Source organism: Acomys russatus, chromosome 16 (assembly GCF_903995435.1).
Source record: "Acomys russatus chromosome 16, mAcoRus1.1, whole genome shotgun sequence".
Classification (NCBI taxonomy): Eukaryota; Metazoa; Chordata; class Mammalia; order Rodentia; family Muridae; genus Acomys; species Acomys russatus.
In genome coordinates this window covers 46,343,322-46,360,814 of record NC_067152.1, presented here as the reverse complement: position 1 = coordinate 46,360,814, position 17,493 = coordinate 46,343,322, and the positions used below count along the sequence as shown (strand labels likewise).

At 55.4% G+C, this 17,493-nt stretch overlaps 1 protein-coding gene across 1 annotated transcript in view; it reads right to left on the bottom strand.

Annotated features, from left to right (window-relative positions):
• The window catches only part of Aspscr1 (ASPSCR1 tether for SLC2A4, UBX domain containing), a 36,516-nt gene extending 19,446 nt beyond the window's left edge, over positions 1-17,070 (bottom strand). The window contains exons 1-7 of the mRNA XM_051159232.1: positions 16,912-17,070; positions 15,942-15,997; positions 12,283-12,397; positions 11,094-11,194; positions 3,630-3,687; positions 1,914-1,987; positions 1,170-1,602 (exon numbers count right to left, since the gene is read on the bottom strand). Coding sequence (XP_051015189.1) covers positions 1,170-1,602; positions 1,914-1,987; positions 3,630-3,687; positions 11,094-11,194; positions 12,283-12,397; positions 15,942-15,997; positions 16,912-17,013 — 939 coding nt within the window. The 5' untranslated portion in view covers positions 17,014-17,070. The remainder of the gene's footprint in view (positions 1-1,169; positions 1,603-1,913; positions 1,988-3,629; positions 3,688-11,093; positions 11,195-12,282; positions 12,398-15,941; positions 15,998-16,911) is intronic.
• Positions 17,071-17,493: the final 423 nt, after the last annotated feature.

The following is a 17,493-nucleotide window of genomic DNA, read 5'->3' as shown; positions in this document are numbered from 1 at the left end:
ATGAGCAAGTGAAAACTACACAAGCCTTGAAGGCAGGAAAAGACCAACAGTGGCCCACACCATGTCCTCCTGATGGCTTGGGCCATTAGCCAGTTGGGGACAGCAACAACTACAGCTCAAAGACAGACCCACAATTAGGACAAAGAGCTATGTCAGGCATGGTGGTGTACATCTTTAATTCCAGCAACAAAGGAGGATGACTCAGACAGATCTCTGTGTGTTCAAGGCCAGCCTGGACTACAGTAGTAAGACTCTGTCTCAAAAAACAAAAACAGGAAAGAAACAAAACAAAACAAAAAACCTCAAAAAGCAAGCTGTTTTGCAAAACTGTTTAAATGGATGCCCACTGCAATGGGAACACACAGCAACAGGGGCGCCGTGATGAGCTCCACCTCAAGAAAACCAACCAGAAATCAGGTCGGCAGATGCAAGAGGATCTCTCTGAGTTCTAGGCCAGCCTGGTCTACAAAGTAAGTCCAGGACAGCCAAAGCAATACAGAGAGACCCTGTCTCGAAAAACAACAACAACCACAACAGGCAAGCATACAATGGAAGTAACACAGCACAGGCAAGCATACAACGGAAGTAACACAGCACAGGTCATTCTAGGCCAGGGACACCGAGTGGGCCACGTCCTAAGGCCTCGGGAATGAGCTGCTCTCAGGCCCAGCTAAGGTGACCAGCAGCCAGCAGCACTGTCCATGCCAAAGCCATTCCCACCAGCAAGCTCAAGGGCCCTGCTTACGCTCTCCGTGAAGGTGCGGCTATCCTGACCGCAGACAGGCCCACTGCCAGCCTTACACAACTCACTCTACCTCACATAAGCTCTACCTACGTGTCGAACCTGCTGACCAGCAACAAGACGAGGACGACAGGAAAGATGCCTGGCATGGGACACTTGAATCAAATTCAAAGCCATTTTCACATCATCAAAACCCCCAACCAGGCAGAAGAGGGTGGATGCTGTTCTCAGTCGCCCCATGGAGGTGGACATGTGGGTGGCACGAACATCCTTGTGATGATCTGGACAGTTCACAGACCTGCATGCTTCAAGAGGAAGCTCAGACAGAACAAGTCTCTGCCCAGGAGATGCCTGGACTACCTGCGGACACCACAGCCAGCACGGCCAGAGTCCAGTCTTGCCCACTGAGGCTCAGTGCACTCCTTACCGGCTCAGGCTCCTGCTGGGGCTCCTCCTCTCCAGGCTTTGACTTCTTGGGCTTAGAAGGGCCCCCAGGGCCAGAGAAAGGCTTGGGTGACTTGGCTGAAGGTGAAGTCAGGGATCTCATGGACCCAGAAGGGCCCCCCAGGCGCTGGCCCCCACCAGAGAAGGGAACGAACGGCGCAGACGCAGGCTCCTCTGTGCTTTGCTTTGCCTGAACATCTGCTGGCTTTGGGCCACCCCCAGGGCTGGTCCCTGAGGTGCCTGCATCGCCCTGATGGTTCAGATCTCCCCTACTGAACTCTCCAGGGTTCAAAGGCAGTGAGGGGCTACTGGACGTCTGGTCAGCTGACATGGAGGAGGTTGGACTTCCTGCAGCCTTGCTTCTGATTGAGATGGGCTCCTGTTTGCCTGTGGTGTCACACTGCTTTATGACAAACCTGGGGAGCAGAAGAGTGAGTCTAACACCATAGAGTGAACCTTCCTCCTTTAGGGTCCCGTCTGAAATCCTCTTGTCCTCTCTCCAGAGGAAGAGTGAGAAACTGGCTGGAAGCAGTGCTCCCCGAATGCAGTTATGTCGCCGGTCACCGCGAGGGCAGCACTGCCCACGTTCCCAATCCCAGGCACAGCTCCTTCTCAGCTTTTTCATACTGGCCCCCACAGCTCAGCCTCAGGGTTAGTGCTGGGGTTACAGGCATGTGCCACACCTAGCCCTCCGCTCCTTTTTAACTAAACAGACCAGCAAGCCTACCTGATGGTGGCACTACCGCCTGTTAGGCCCAGTGACTGAAGCGTTGTCTTCTGCAAGGCAGCTCTACCAGTCACCTGCAGAAAAACCAAGACACACAGGCCCCTGCCTGGTTCCTCAAGCCTAGAACACCTCCCTCCACCTCCTGAGCCCTGGTTGGTAAAATCCCCCAGGCCCAGTACTGACCGGGTACCCTCTCCCTCCACACCCCTCAGCTGTCCCTGAAAGTCTGTATTCTGTGAGGGCCAGCATGCAGCTGGTGAGGGTGCGCTAACCATCTGTCTCCTGGCCTGGCCTCCTGAGGTGTGCACTGAGCCTACTATGTCTGGAGAAGGCAGACTAAGCTGAGTGAGGTGCCCAGAAACCAGGAATCCTGTGCTTAGCCTTTAGCTGTGCTTGGGGACAGGAGACTGAAGACTCACAGATGGCTCCTTGGCCAGAATCTTGGGGACAAGGAGGGCACACAGCATGCTCCATACTCCCAATGACTCCCTGGGCACCAGTTTCCAGGGTCACCAATGGCCAGCATCTCTACTGCCCTGCCCCCCAAACACCAAGTACCCGGACCTCTTTCTACATTTCTGAGACCCATCACAGCAGCTCTAGGCCACCACTCTCCAGTCAGCCTCAAGGCCCTCTACAACAGCGGGCAAAAGAAAACGGGCAGCTTGACCCTTGGGAATCTGGACACACAGGTCACTGCATCCGGGTCTTCTCAGTTCCACACAGGCATCCACCAGGCCACAGAGAGAGTCCACTCTCTCTGGTAGACCAAAGACAAGATGGTGGCACCGAGTGTTCAAAACCCTTTGAGCTGTAAGAGGCCCCAAATCAGAATTCCTGGTCTTGTGGTCTCTTCTGCCCTGCCCTGGCCAGCATGTCACCCGACAGTGGCCACACAGCTAACTGCTCTACCATCTTCAGCCTCGGCTACTGCTTGAAACACTTCCCAGTTCTCCCAGGTCATTTCTGACAACTCAGCTCAGGACAGGGAGGACTCAGGCAAGACCGTCCACAGCCACTGAGCCAAGGCTGGCCCTCTGAGGAGCTACCCACAAGGGCAGACAGTCATACATAGCTCAAGACCCAGAGTATGTGACCAAGTAGGGTGATGAGGCTGGGGTCCCCAGGGTCCCTGGGGTCCTGGGCAGTCTCCTCATCTCTCAGCTCCTTGGGTTGAGGATGGCAAGCGGAGCTGACAGAGAAAGTCCTGCCCCACCCCAGGGCCTTCCTGGGGACCTGCAGAAACAGCCTCTGCCTGAGCCAGGACGAGGCACTGGGCCAGGGAACAAACAAAAAGCCCCTGTGAGGTCAGGGGACCCAGGGCTAGGAGGGTCCTCGTGGTGGTGGGCGGGGCTGGCGGGCCAGCACAACCTCACTGCCAGCTTTGCCTGCGCCACGCGGCACTCGGTTTTGAAAAAGATCAAAACACAGAGCAAAGCAAATATTTACTAAAATGAAACCACTTTTGTGACTCTCCGGCTTTGAGAGAAGCTGAAACAACAAACAGGGCTCTGAGGGAGGTTTCAGGAGCAGCCGGGCGGCCGTGGTCGGCTCCAGTGGAGCCGGCTGTTCCGCTTTTTTCCACAGAACACATAATGCTTTCAGGAGCTGTTGCTCCCGCCACTGCTTTGACGACTCAAGGCAGCGAAGTTTCCAGGTTGGGAAGTGGGTTGGGCAGCTCAAGTGTAGGAGAGGAGCTGGGTGGCCAACACCTACCTCATCCCTCATGTACACACAGACAGGGGTCCTCTCACCCAGTTGCTGCAGACGTTCCCTGGGAAGAAAAGAAAGAAAACATCAGGAGCCCACCACAGGGCACAGTGGCGACCCTACGGCCCCAGCCCAGCACTGTGGAAATGCCAGGGATCCAGGCTCAGGGCCAGCCCTCTGCTAGGTAGCCCCAGCTGTCCTGATTCCCTCGGTACCCACAGCCATCAGAAGGAGGCAGCCAAGGGCTGCATGGAGCCCGAGAAGGGCCTCAGCAGCAGCACATGACCAGGATTCCTCCTCCCCTCCAGCCAGAAGGCCACCACATGGCAGGAGACCCACAGGGGATAAGCAGCCCCTCCCCCATGCTGCACACTGTCAACATCACCTCACTAACCCTCCAAGCAGACTGGGGAGTCCTGGGTCTAGCCTTTATCTGGGTACACAGGACCATTCTGCAGACTCTACGCAGCCTGGGTTCTCAAGGCCGTGAGCACTACCCTCAGCCCAGACCCAAGAGGGGCCAGCAGGACTTAAGGAGGGTAGCGAACTCCCCAAAGGGCAGGGAGGCACAGTTCTTGACCCACAGGCAGCTCCACGTAATAATGGTTTGCAGCCTGAACTTGACTTGACCCAGTGCCCTGAGGTGCTGGAGTGCGCTCTACTACAGAGCACAAGTGTCCTTTTTGTGCCTGGACACAAAGAGTGGGAGAATAACCAGATGTCCACATGGTTAGGGTCCAAGGTGATGGGTACCCAGAAGAGGAGGAGAGAGCTGGTCTCCCGTCCCGGGTGGCAGTCACAGGCAGCACTCAGCACCACGGATGAGCTGAGGGTGAAGGCAGAGAGCAGGGAAGGGCTGGGAGGCATGGGAGACAGAGGGCAAACACGCGGCAGGCACCGCCACGCTCCCAGGCTTCATCCTTCTCAGCACCTTTCAAACAACACCCGAGGGCTCAGCCTCTGGGCTCTTTCTCCTGCCTCCAAATATTGCCACACACATGGAAGCCCCAAGGTCCCCCAGGGACACTGTCAGACCCAAGCACACTAGGTCACACAGTGATACCCCTTCAGCACAAACACAGGAGTAGCCTACCTTTTGCTGTCAAACAAGGTGACTAAGGAGGCCAAGTGACCAGCTGGCCTTGAAGCATTTCCTCTGCTTGTGACCGTGACGACTGAGTTAGTTCCTATGTGTCCTAAACACAGACCCTATCTCAGACCTTAGTGAGAACATGCTCAGGCCAGCTGTTCTCCAAAGGAAAGAAGCAGAGTCAGGGCGGGAACTGAGCTGGGGGCCGGGAGTCAGGATGCGAGGGTGAGGTAAAGGTTGAGCTTGGGCAGGGCAGGCAGGGAGAGCGGAAGCCACACATGACGGCCACCTAGACACGAGACCCGCACAGCAGGGTATTTAGAATCCTCCACCGTGAGCAACCCCAAGTGCTCAAAGGACCTTTGGGGCACAGATGTAGCAAACCCAGGTGCAATGGGTCAGGGGCGAAAGGAAGTAAGAGAGCTGGAGAAGAGCAGAGAGGCGAGCCTCAGGAAGGGGCAGCAGGAAGCAGGCACACCCAGGTCCACACAGACCTCCGCAGCCTGTGTGAGTGCTGCTGGGTTTGCCCTTGGGCGCTCCTCACTCCTGGAGTACAGCCTTTGCTGACAGGGCCCAGCACTGCCAGCGTCCCCTGTCTCCAGAGGCCTTGTCAGGATAGCAAGACAACAGGGCTTAAGGGGACCACTAAGCTCCCCCCTGCAAGACAGGCTCTGGCTGAGGCCTGTAAAAGGCCAAGTCACTGTGCAGCCCGGTACTAGAACTACCCTGACAGGCCCAAGAAGACAGAACCAGGACAGAGACTGGGGAGGAAGACGAGAACGCTGAGAGGCTGTGTCTCCCAGATCCCAGACATGCAACACACTCCAACAAGAAGGTCATACTGTCTGGCCACCTGACCCATGGCTGTCCCAAGGAGCAGCAAGGACATGGCCAATGCAGTGCCCCTTCCAAGAGACCTTGCCTGGGGCATCATAGGACAACAAATCACAAACGGGGCAGAGCCCAACACCAAGTTACCAGACAGCGGCCAGCTGCGATGCGCTTCTCCAGAGCGAGCAGCAGGCGGGTCAGCTCCCTCACAGCGTCGTCGAGAGGAGCAGTGGGTAAGCAGGGCCCAGGAAGGGGCAGCCAAAATAGCTTCCAGATCTGCCACCCCTGCCTAGCAAGCAGAACTGCCAGTCCTGCTGCTGCGACTGGAAGACACCCCTCACACACCAGTGGGGCCACATCACACCCTGCCCCACATGGGAAAGTGCTGGTGGTGTCTAGCCAGGGCTCCAAGACCAGCAAGCCTTCCTTGGTGGGAGTCAGTGTGGCTGAACAGGTCACAGATGTCAGATGCACGCCCCACTCACCACAAGGCTCATTGTCCCCTTAGGGGTGCACAGCCTGGGCATCTGGGGCTCAGCTCCTGGTTAAGGAGCACTGCACGCTGAGAAGAAGCACTATCTACAGCCTCTGTGTATGTCACCTGTTCAGACCCAACTAACAAAGGGCAGGCACCAACATCACTGCTGCCAAGAAAAGCCTGGCCCACCATATCCCAAAGTGAATGACAAACAGGTAAAACCAACAAGAACGCCCCTCCATCCATGACACAGGCAGTGTGGCTTCTCCTGGCTCAGGTGCTCTCTGGGAGGGAAGCCATGTCCTGAGAGCGCTAGGAGCCGGTGCCCATTGCTGCCGACAGTGGGGCCCCATGTGCCCATGCTCTGCCTAGCGGGAACAAGGAAGCCCAGGAAGGGAGGCTCTGGGACTACATGGATGGTTGCAGCCACTGGGTACACAAACCTATCCTGAATAGGCTTGACCTCAGAGCCTCAGGGGAGTGCTTTTCTCGCCCACAGTCTTCTCCACCCGCTAATCCCTAGGAACCCTAAGAATCACCTAGTTCTCCTGAGAGCTGCAGCTGGCACTCAGAGTCAGGAGTGGCAGAGAAATGGCTTACGCTACACAGCAAGAGCAGGGTGGGACCCAGGGGCAGGTGCAGAGGAAGAGAAAACACCTGAGGACAGGGCAAATGGAGCCAGTGGGTCCTGGGAGCGTCCAGCCTACGGGGCCAGCACCTCTGAGGGCAGTAGTACCCTCTGCAATGAGTCCATGAACTTGACATTTAAAAAAAAAAAAAAGGAAAGAAAGAACCCACACTGTTCCCAAACAGACTTCAGAGAGCAGCCTGGGGCACAGACAGACAGAGACTGAGCCTGCCTGAACCCTGAGGTGCCCCACAGCTCCTTACACCCCACCTCATCTGTCTTACTCAACACTTCCTGGTGGCCACTTGCCCGATGCAGCCTGCTGGACTGGCCCAACTGACCACACCCCCATGACGGCTGTGTGGAAAGCTGCAGGACCTGCGGACATGTGGTAAACCCTGACCCATAGCAGGAGCGTGGTAACGCTACAAAGCCCCAGGGCCCTGTCTCTCTCTGCTTCTATAGCTTTGGACCCTGCCACTTCCACTTGTGTCTTGCCTAACCACTGAAGGGGTGCTCCATCATGTGACCAGCAATCAGTGGTGTGGCTGCTGACCAGACATCAGGGTGCAGGACCATGAGGCGGCTCAAAGTTGGCAGCCCTAGCTACTTGCCTGGTGCCAGAGAAGCAGACAGAAGGCCTGGCCAGTCCATGGGGCAACTAGGGAGGGCCTGAGCTCCAAATAAGACTCTGCAATTTCATACCAGGTGTGGAAAGATGGCTCAGCAGGCAAGAGCACTTGCTGCTCTTGGAGAAGACCCAGCTCCAGCCCCAGCACCCACATGGCGGCTCACAAGCATCTGCAACTCCAGTTCCCGGGGCTGACTCCCTCTTCTGGCCTTTGTGGGCACAAAGCATATGTGTACATGCAAATATGCAGACAAACGTGAAAACCAGAAATAAGTAAATCCTCAAGCTAGAGATGGTGATGCGCGTCTTAACCCCAGCACTCAGGAAGCAGAGGCAGGAGTAGGCAGGTGGATTCTTGAGCTCAAGGCCAGCCTGGTCTACAAGAGTGAGTTCTAGCCAGGCGTGGTGGCGCACGTCTTTAACCCCAGCCCTCGGGAGGCAGAGGCAGGCAGATCATAAAGCGAGTACAACCAAGGCTACACAGAGAAACCCTGTCTCGAAAAAACAAAACAAAACAAACAAACAAACAAAGACTACCTAAAGCTGTGGGCTCACCACTCAGAGCCTGCTTATCCACCGTTAGCCAACTGTCCCCTCTATGTAGTCCCCACCCTCACCGTGAGACTAAGCACACACCCATGTGGAGCACGAGTGGGCACCAGCTCAGGCCTCCAAGTTCAGGTCCGAAATCATGTCTTATCTCTTGGTCCACTGACTCTATCTCTGGCGGAGGAAGTAGGATGGCTCTACTCCAGCTCTGCCTCTGTGGGCCACACAGTGAGGAGCAGGGCCTGTCAGCTCAGGTACACAAGTCAGGTACAAAATGGAGGCTATGTCCACTCAACAGAACACAGCATGCAGGAAGGAATGAGGATCTTCAGGAAAATATTTATGACAATCACAATCAGTCACAGGGTGACGGCATCCAAGCACTGAGGAGGCTGAGGCACAAACACCCTATGTTCAAGGCCTGCCTTGGCTATAGTCAGTCCAAGGGCAGCCTCACAAACAAGTGAGACCCTGTCTCAAAAAGTGACAGGGGCAGCCGGGCGTAGTGGCGCACGCCTTTAATCCCAGCACTCGGGAGGCAGAGGCAGGCGGATCGCTGTGAGTTCGAGGCCAGCCTGGTCTACAAAGTGAGTCCAGGATGGCCAAGGCTACACAGAGAGACCCTGTCTCGAAAAACCAAAAAAAAAAAAAAAAAAAAAAAAAAAAAAAAAAAGTGACAGGGGCGGGTGATGAGATGGCCCTGAGGGCAATGTCTGCCATGGACATGAGAATCTGAGCCTACCCTCACATCAGAAGGCTAAGCAGTGGCACCCCTGTAACCCCAGTGCCAGGAGGCTCCCTGGGGCTTAGTGGCCAGTAACCCACCTCAACTGGCAAGTTCAAGGTACACACACAGTAAGAAGAGTGACGGGAGTGCTAAGGACATGACACAGTGGGAGAACATGTGCCTAGCATGCACATAGCCCTAGGTCCAACCCCCAGTACCACAAAGAAAAGTCAAGTATAAATCACTTTGTATGCAATATCCCCGCATTTAAAAAGTGTCAGTACCCACGGGCAGACCCAGACAGAGGCACTGACCCGGGTGCTGCAGTGTTCTGGAGCACGCTACTGTCTGTGCCTTCAACTGCACTTAACAGGAAGAGCCAACGTCCTGAGGGATGAACACCAGTGTTTTCCCCACCTCATCCATTCCTTCAGCCCCTCCCTAGGAAACTCCCCCAAAATACTCTGGGCCATTTCATCTTCATGGCCCTGGGTGAAAGGCACAACAGGAAAGGAGAAACAGCCCGCCACGTGTGGTGTCTCGGCCGTACTCTAAGGCTGGGGGACACCTCGGGACAGCAGCTTGGCTGAGGCATGTCCTCTGGGCCTTGTATCTTTCCTGACAGCTCCCCCCTAGCACCCACCCTTGATGCTTCTTGCCCCAGCACCCCAGCATGCTGCAGGCTGCTCCCTGCAGGGTAAACTTGGGACATCTAGGTGTCTGCGCTATCCTCACTGTTCCGTGACGCTCTGGCAAGAGAAGTCCAGTCCAAGCAGACCTCGAAGGCTCTGCTCTGTGCCCCGCAGGGGTTCCAGGAGGACCCTTCCCTCCCTGTGAAAGCAACAGAATCATTTCTGTCCCCAGATCCTACATTTGATGACATCCCTTGACAAGGGTCTTGTGCCCACTGGCTGAGACTATGTAAGCCTGGAAGTCAAGGCCATTTTTGTCTTCAGCTCTGGAAAATCCTCTGTGGCAGCTCGGCTCAGTCTGGAGCCTCAGTTCTCTAGACCCAGCACAGAAGGCTGAGAGACGCCCTGACCCCAAGTGACCTGCTCTGTCCTCCATGGATTCATAGGGAGCTGCTTCCCTCTGCAGGAGCAGGCAGGACCATTAGCACAGGCCTGTTAGTACCCACAACCACCATGGGGAGGAGCTCACGTAGCTGCAGCAGGGCTCTGGCCAGGTGACCCACAGTTGTGACTGACACTGAGGTGGCCCCAACTTCTGCTGTGTCCCTACATTCCAACAATTCCTTCTCATCTTAGCTCACCAGCCTAGGGCCACTCAGCCACCCCACCTCTTGGCCTTCCTTCATCCCTATTTTCAGAGACAAGGCCATGGTACATAGCCTAAGCTGGTCTGTAATTCAAACTCCCAAGCTTTCTGAATCAGTGTCCCAAATTATGGGTAGCCATACCCAGCATGCACGTACGTGTACAAACGTGTGTGTGCGTGTGTGCGTGCGCGCGCGGGCTCCCTACTGAACTGCACCTACAGCCTAAGTGACCCTTTCTAACCAGCTGTGCCTATGACCTCATCGGAATTCTAAGTACTAGAGCTCCTGCCCACACTCTCCACGCTGTCACACGGACTTCATTTACACAGCCGGTCACACCTAAATTCATCTTTAAAAAAAAATTATGTGTTAGCTGGGTGTGGTGGTGCACGCCTTTAATCCCAGCACTTGGGAGGCAGAAGCAGGTGGGTCACTGTGAATCTGAGAGCCTGGTCTACAGAGTGAGTTCAGGACAGCGAAGTTTAACACAGAGAAACCCTGTCTTGAAAAACGAAATAAATAAATAAAAATGTCTGTGTTTTTATCTTACGTGCGTTGGTATTTGCTTGCATGTCTGTGTGAGGGTGTTAAATCCCCTGGACCTGAAGTCATAGACAGTTGTGGGCTGCCATGTGGGTGCCAGGAAGTGAATCTGGGTTCTCTGGAAGAGCAGCCAGTGTTCGCCAGGCAGTGATGATGCACGCCTTTACTCCCAGCACACGAGAGGCAGAGGCAGGCAGATCTCTGTGAGTTCAAGGCCAGCCTGGTCTACAACTCAAGTTCCAGGTCAGCCAGGGCCACACAGAGAAACCCTGTCTCAAAAAACAAAAACAAAAAAACCCCAAAAAGACAAGACTTCCACTCCACAAAAAAACTTCAAAAAAAGCCCCACAAAAACAGTTCAGAATAACACTTAAACTTCTAATCAACAAGAGCTGACAGACCCAGGAAAGCTCACATGTATACAGCAGTGCCGCAGCAACAGGCAGTGAGTGGCCTTTCCCTCACTCTAGTCAAGGACCCCCAAAACACAGATCTTACACAGGCACAAGGAGACACAGCCCACATCTCATTTCCCTTGGCCGCCCATCGGTCCTTGGGTTCCCACAAAGATGGAGGCATGCCTTGGTCTTCCTGGAGGCCTGCAGGCCTGGAAGCTGAGCTGCTAACAGCTCCCAGCTGAGCCAAGGCTCTGGGCGGAAGCACAGCACGGGTTTCAGACTCTGCCAGGAGGGCGTGGGAAGGACCAGTGCTTACCTGGTCTGTACAAAGTGGCTGAGAAGCTCCCAGAGGGTCTGGCGGGAACAGAAAGTGTCCTGCAACCTGGAGCCGTCATCCAGCTGTAATGCGATTCGAACCTGGAGAAAACACCTGGTCAGTTAGACTCGCACTATCCCTGCAGCCCCTCCTCACTCCTGGGGAGACCCGCACTGAGGAGGGGGTGACGCCCACGGGGGCTTCCCAGGAGTGCTGTGCGTCAAGCTCATGAACACCTTCGCGCAGGCTGCAGACAGCAGCAGTGTAGCCTCTCTGGCAGACCAAGGACGAGGTGCTCCCTAACCCGGCTAATTCTGCAGCACGGGGACTGACGCCTGCTGTCCCCGCCATTTCTGTTTATTATGAGCAAGCACATCTTCAACAATGAACATGAACTCACCCCATGGTGGACAAAGTCCCCAATGCCCTACAGCTACGTTCTCACCTTCCCAGCGCTGCCACCCTTTCATGCACTTCCTCATGTGGTGCCCTCAACCATAAAATGGTTTCGCTGTTGCTTTGCAACTGGAATCGGAACCTAAGCATCTGACATGGAGGATATGTGGTATATAGCCCCTGTGAAAGGGCCGCAGGCTAAGAACCACTTCTCTAGATCATGTCAGCAAGTGGGCAAAGCTGCAGCGGAAGCACAGCAGGCGCTCTGGGGAGGCTGGTTGAGAAGCAAGTGTCTGTCAGCCATGTCCACACAGCAATTCAAGATCTCTGACCAGAAACATCCAGCTGCAAGGGAAACGCTACCAACAAACCCTATCAAGACCAAAACACAAAACAACACAATAAAAACAAAAACACAAACACAAAACCTGCATAACGGAAGAAAAATTCCTCCCCCCCAGTCCTGAGTTATTCAGGTAGGAAATGCAGCTCTGGCTTGACAGAGGAAGGCAGAATGGACCCAGGACCTGCTTCAACCTCCCCATGCCTACTCAGGCCCAGGACAAAGCCCCAGCACGTCCACGGCCCCAGCACATCTCCACCCCAGTGCGTCCATGGCCCCAGCACATCTCCACCCCAGTGCATCCACGGCCCCAGCACATCTCCACTGCAGCTCCACCCCAGTGCGTCCACGGCCCCAGCCCATCTCCACTGCAGCTCTACCCCATGCTCCTCCACGGCCCCAGCAGAGACAGAGAAACAGCACCATTGTGCCTCACAACTGGACACCTACCATGTTCTCAGGCCCCTCACGGCTACGGGACACGGGCACCATCTCCAGCTTGGCATTGTTAGGCAGGTTGGCAAATCTCCACTGGAGAGAGAGGTCAAGCACCGTCCTCTGAAACCTGCGGAACAGACACAGCCATAACTGTCCTGAAGACACAACCACATGCCTACTGTTCCCTTGGCTACAAGAGCAAAAAGTTAGGACCTGAAGAAACAAGAGGTAAAGTCTGGACCACAGGGCTGGCAAGGATAGGAGCGGAAAGACCACAGGACAGGCCACTGGGAAAGGTGAGGGTGGAACCTGGAGACGCCACAGCAGACATCAGCCTAGCGACCCGGGAAGCTGTCTCTCAGTGATGCAGCACGGGTGGTGCAGTGCTTGCCTAACATGCATGAGGCCTGGGGTCACTCAGCAGTGTTGCACAGCCCTGCCACAGGGGCCATGCCTGTATTCCCAGCTCTGAGGAGTAGACAGAAGGGTCAGGAGTTCAAAGCCATCTTGATTACACAGGAAGTTGGAGGCCAGCTTGGACTCAGAAAAAGCCCTAGATGCTGGACGCCAGCAAGGTGGGAAAGAAGAGGACTGACTCCGGCCGCTGTTCCGTGACTGCCACAGACGTGCCTGACACACATGTACCAATTTATGCAGAAGATGTAAAGAAAAGAAGAAAGTTGTTTCAAGCAAGACCAAGGAACATCCAGCAGTGTAGAGGGATTTCAATTCACAACACGCCTGCTCTGGTAAGAGATCACATCCAAGGACCTTCTAGGTTTGTGTGATCCAGCTGGAATACAAAACACCTTTAATCCAGGAGACAGAGGAAAGGAGATCAGAGTTCAAGGCCAGCCTGGCAAAGAGCAAGTATCAGGTAAAGGAAAGCTTTAGTCCCAAACAAGGAAGGTAAAGTTACTTTGATAAAGCAAGTACCCATGTTTGAAAGTGATGTCTAATTGAGTGGCAGAAAAGAAAGGTGATGAATCAGAGAAGACCTGATAGACTAGGATCCGCCCAACTCTCATGAGAAGAGAGAGGAAAGGGAAGCTACTTAAGGGGCAATGGGGTGGGGGTGGGGGCAGGTTTACCAGGACAGTAATAGAGATGGGTTGCAGAGAGAGAGCTCAGGTGAAGACAGATTGAGCCAGAGAATAAGAAGGAGCCAGAAGATTAGAGCAGGTTGCTGAGTTAGTTTAAGGCCAAGCAGAGCAATTCAGAGGCCTAGAGAGAAACGAGATTAAGTAAGTCAGCTGGGAGAGGAGTTTGAGCCAGAACAGCTGAGTTGAACAGCCAGCCCAGAGCTCAGAAAGAACAAGTAAGGGTGAGCTTATTCAGCAGTAAGTCTCAGAGGCTGAAACATTCTAGGCCTAGGTTAGATTGTACGGAGGCTAGAAGCTTCCAGGACTAGGCCTAGGTTAGCAGAAGGAGGCGGTAATCTTGAGACAGCAACTGAAGCAGGCTAATACAAGTTCCTTTTACACACCAGACTATGTATCCTGTCATTCCAGCTGTCAGGTGTTCAGGCTCAGGCAACCGGCACCAGCTCAAGAAGCCCCACCATTCCTGCCTGCTGCTGCCCAAAGGGGCGTGAGACAGGCACAGGAGGCGGAGCTGGTTTTATCCTAAGAGCCACTCCTGGACAGCCCAACCCAGTGTCCTTACAAAAATTCAGACACAAAGTCACAGTAGCGGTTACCTCTCTGTGTAAGTCCTAAGGGGACAGTGTGCAGGACGGGCTGAGGAGAGCTCAGGGCCTCTCAAGCAGCAAAGAAAGGCCAATGCAGATCACCTGAAACCTCCTTTGCTTTGTGGGCAAGGAGACTCCAAGGCTTTGCAGGGGCTTTAAACATGTGGTTCCTCAGAAGCACTGACAACCAAGAGCTCTGAAGTCACTGAAGGCGCAGGCGCGTCTTGGAAACAGCCTCCCAATGTGTGACAGCTTAGCCCAGACTGCAGAGCTGAACCTCCGCCAGGCACACAGGCAGAGCTGGCCCTTGATGTACGGTTCCTAGCACCTCACTAGGGGCCAACAGGAAGCCAGCTCTGTACCTGTCCCTTGGAAGAGAAGAACAGGTATGAAGGAAGAGCCGCTCCGTCAGTGCCATCACTTGGGGGTCACCCAGGACAGCAGCCTCCACACAGCAGTTGTCCTCAGCTTGTCCCTTCTCATCCTCACTCTAGGAATGAGAACTGTGCTCCCTAAGTTAACGGCTCTGAAAACAGGAAGCTGCATGCCTTGGGAGACGTGCATGGGTCGCTGGAGGACTACTGGAGGACAACAGGAAACTACACAACTAGATGGATAAACATCTGTGAAAGTTCAATATGAGGTTTATGCCCAACCACACTTGAATATACAAAGCCACTAGCCCGACATTATAAATGCAAGTCACTGTTGGAAACAACAGTTTTCTGGACTACGACCTGTTTATAAAGCCCAGGGGTGTTTGAAGAGCTGACAGGAGCCAGGTGTGGTGGTACACCTTTAATCCCAAACTCAGGAGGTTAAGGCAGGGGGATCTCTGTGAGCACAAAGCCAGACTGGTCTACACAATGAGTTCCAGGCCAACCAGGCCTACATGGGGAGACCCCATGTCACAAAAGAAACAGAAAAAATGAGAGCTAAAAATAGGACTTGGGGGGGTTGGGGATTTAGCTCAGTGGTAGAGCACTTGCCTAGCAAGCGCAAGGCCCTGGGTTCAGTCCTCAGCTCTGGGGGGGCAGGGGCGGGGAAGGACTTAGAATGAGACATTTTGATCACAACCCTCAACATAGGCTCAAAAACTGCAAACTGCCATAGAAAATGCTCGTGCAAACCAGGACAGCAGACCCAAGAAGGGAGACCAGTGGGCTTATAGGCAGGCGGCAGCCAGGGCAGCAGGAGCGCTTCTTAAACAAATTCTGGTCAGTAGATGGCCAGGAGAGGCAGGAGCAAAGCTCATACAGAGCTGAAGACAGACTGGCTCAAGTTATAGTCAGAGATCCAACCACCATGTGGGCCAGGGCAGGCGAGTGGGCCAGAGCTGGCACGAAGCTCTTCAGGATAGCCCGGCCACTCAGAATGCACGCTCTGCAGTATCCCCAAAGTACACATCCCTATTTTTGCCCCTAAAACTTGTGTGCATGACTTTATTTGGTTCAGGTATATATGAATGTAAGTTAAGGGAGTAATTAAATTAGGTCACGCTGAAACAACCAGAGGACCCTCAACCCAGTGACTTGCGTCCTCAGGAAGAGGTTGGTGCAGTGATGCAGTCACACGCCAAGCACACCTGGATTACCAGCTCTCCCCCAGAGCATTCAAGAGTACAGCTGCCGGGGTGGTAGCGACCCAGGACTTTTAACACCAGCACTCGGGAAGCAGAGGCAGGCAGATCTCTGTGGGTTTGAGGCCAGCCTGGTCTACAGAGCGAGTTCCAGGACAGCCAAAGCCACACAGAGAAACTCTAAACTCTGACTCAAAAAGAAAAAGAAAAAAAGAAAGAAAAGAAAAAGCACATCCGTACTGACACCTTGATTATGGACTTTGCCTCCAGAACTGGGCAAAAATAAACTTCTGTCGTTGTAAACTACCCAAGGGGCTCTTCCAAGGCAGAGACAATGTGTGTGTTGAGAAAAAAGACCAGAGGTGGACTGAGAAGCCCACAGCTGAACCCAGGCAAACTCACTTTAGATCGTATTCACTGGGGTTGAAGTCCTGCCGCCGACACGTGTCCTCCAGTACCTAGGGGACAAAGGGACAGTAAAACCCATGTCGGACAGAGCACTCATCTGGCAGGCACACAGGCCAGCCCGCCAAACATTCCACTCAATAGGGCCAAGCAAACTGTTCCCGCAGATTCTGACTTAACACGCCCAGCTGTGCCACAGCCCGTCCATGCCTGGTCCCGTGTTCTGGGTTCTAGGTGGCCTCTAGCCACAGATATAACCTGCCTTGCAGGGGCTACTTTACATCCCTGGCTCCTCTGTGGCCTGGAAGCCTCTACGCAACTGCTGCATGACCAGAAACCCACCCTCCTCTGCATAAGCCCAGCTCCAAACGGGCCCTTCCAAAAGGTTATGAGGCTGTGTTGGGTGTGGCAGAACCTCCTTTTTGGACTGCGTTCCCTCCCCACCCTGTGCGCTTTTGCAACCTAACAGAGGGTCAACAGACAGGTGTAATTCAAACGAGGTCACAAGCAGCAACAGTCAAAAGCAGTGGGTGACTTGGCAAAATTCACTTCCGGGAACACAGACAGGCCCGACCTAGGGTCCGGAGGGACGCCCCTGAGCCGAGCAGGCCGGGACGCCACAATTCCGGGTGACCGAGGAGGCCGGATCCGGGCGAGCGCCGAAGACCCTGGGTCTCGCGTGGCACGACCCCGTTGGTGGGGTCCCTGGACCCCGCCATGCTCAGGAAGCGCGCCTCCGAGGGTCCCGCCCCGCCCCGCCCCGCCCCCGGGACCAGCCGAGCGGGAGCGCCGGAGGACCCGGCGGGCGGCCGCGCAAAAGCCTCCCATTGGCTGCCCCAGGCTCCGCCCCCGAAGCCCCGCCCCCGCCCGCCCCGCAGCCCCGGGAGCAACCGCAGGGGCGGGGCCCCGGCGCGGCGACGCGGGCCTCCACCCGACCCCCGTTCCCCCGCCGGGCCGGCGGCCGCACCTGCAGCAGCACGGTGCTCGGCGTCACCTTCACCGTGTGGCGCCGCCCGTTCGGGGCCAGCACCGACACCGCGGAGCCCCCGCCGCCCGCCGGGGCCGCCATCTTCCGCTCACGTGACCGCAGGCGGCTCGCCTCAAACAACTTTATCCGCAACAGCCGGGACGCACGGCCGCGCGGCCTCGGGGGCGGGGCCTGGGAGCGAGTTGGCCCCGCCCCGGCCCCGCCCCCGCCGCCCTGGTTTCCCTCCCTGGCTCTGCCGCGGCGCAGTGCGGCTCGGGCGGGCCGGCTGGTGGCTATTCCTGGCGCCCCGACGGCGGGCGGGACAGGGCTGTCCCCTAGAAGGAACACCCTCCGGTCAGGGCCACTGTCTTTTCATCCCGCGCCACATGTTTCCGGGATCCTCCACGTTCTGGAGACTTCCTGCGACAAAGCTGTGCTGCCTGAGGCCACCAAGTGCTAGATATGGCGTTCTTTGTGCCTCCTTGACTCCGATGAGGACGGATCCCGCCTCCCTCGCCTCAGATGTCCCTTGCGCTGGGTCTTCCCCAACTGCCTCCGTTCTAGACCTTTTTGAAAAATGTT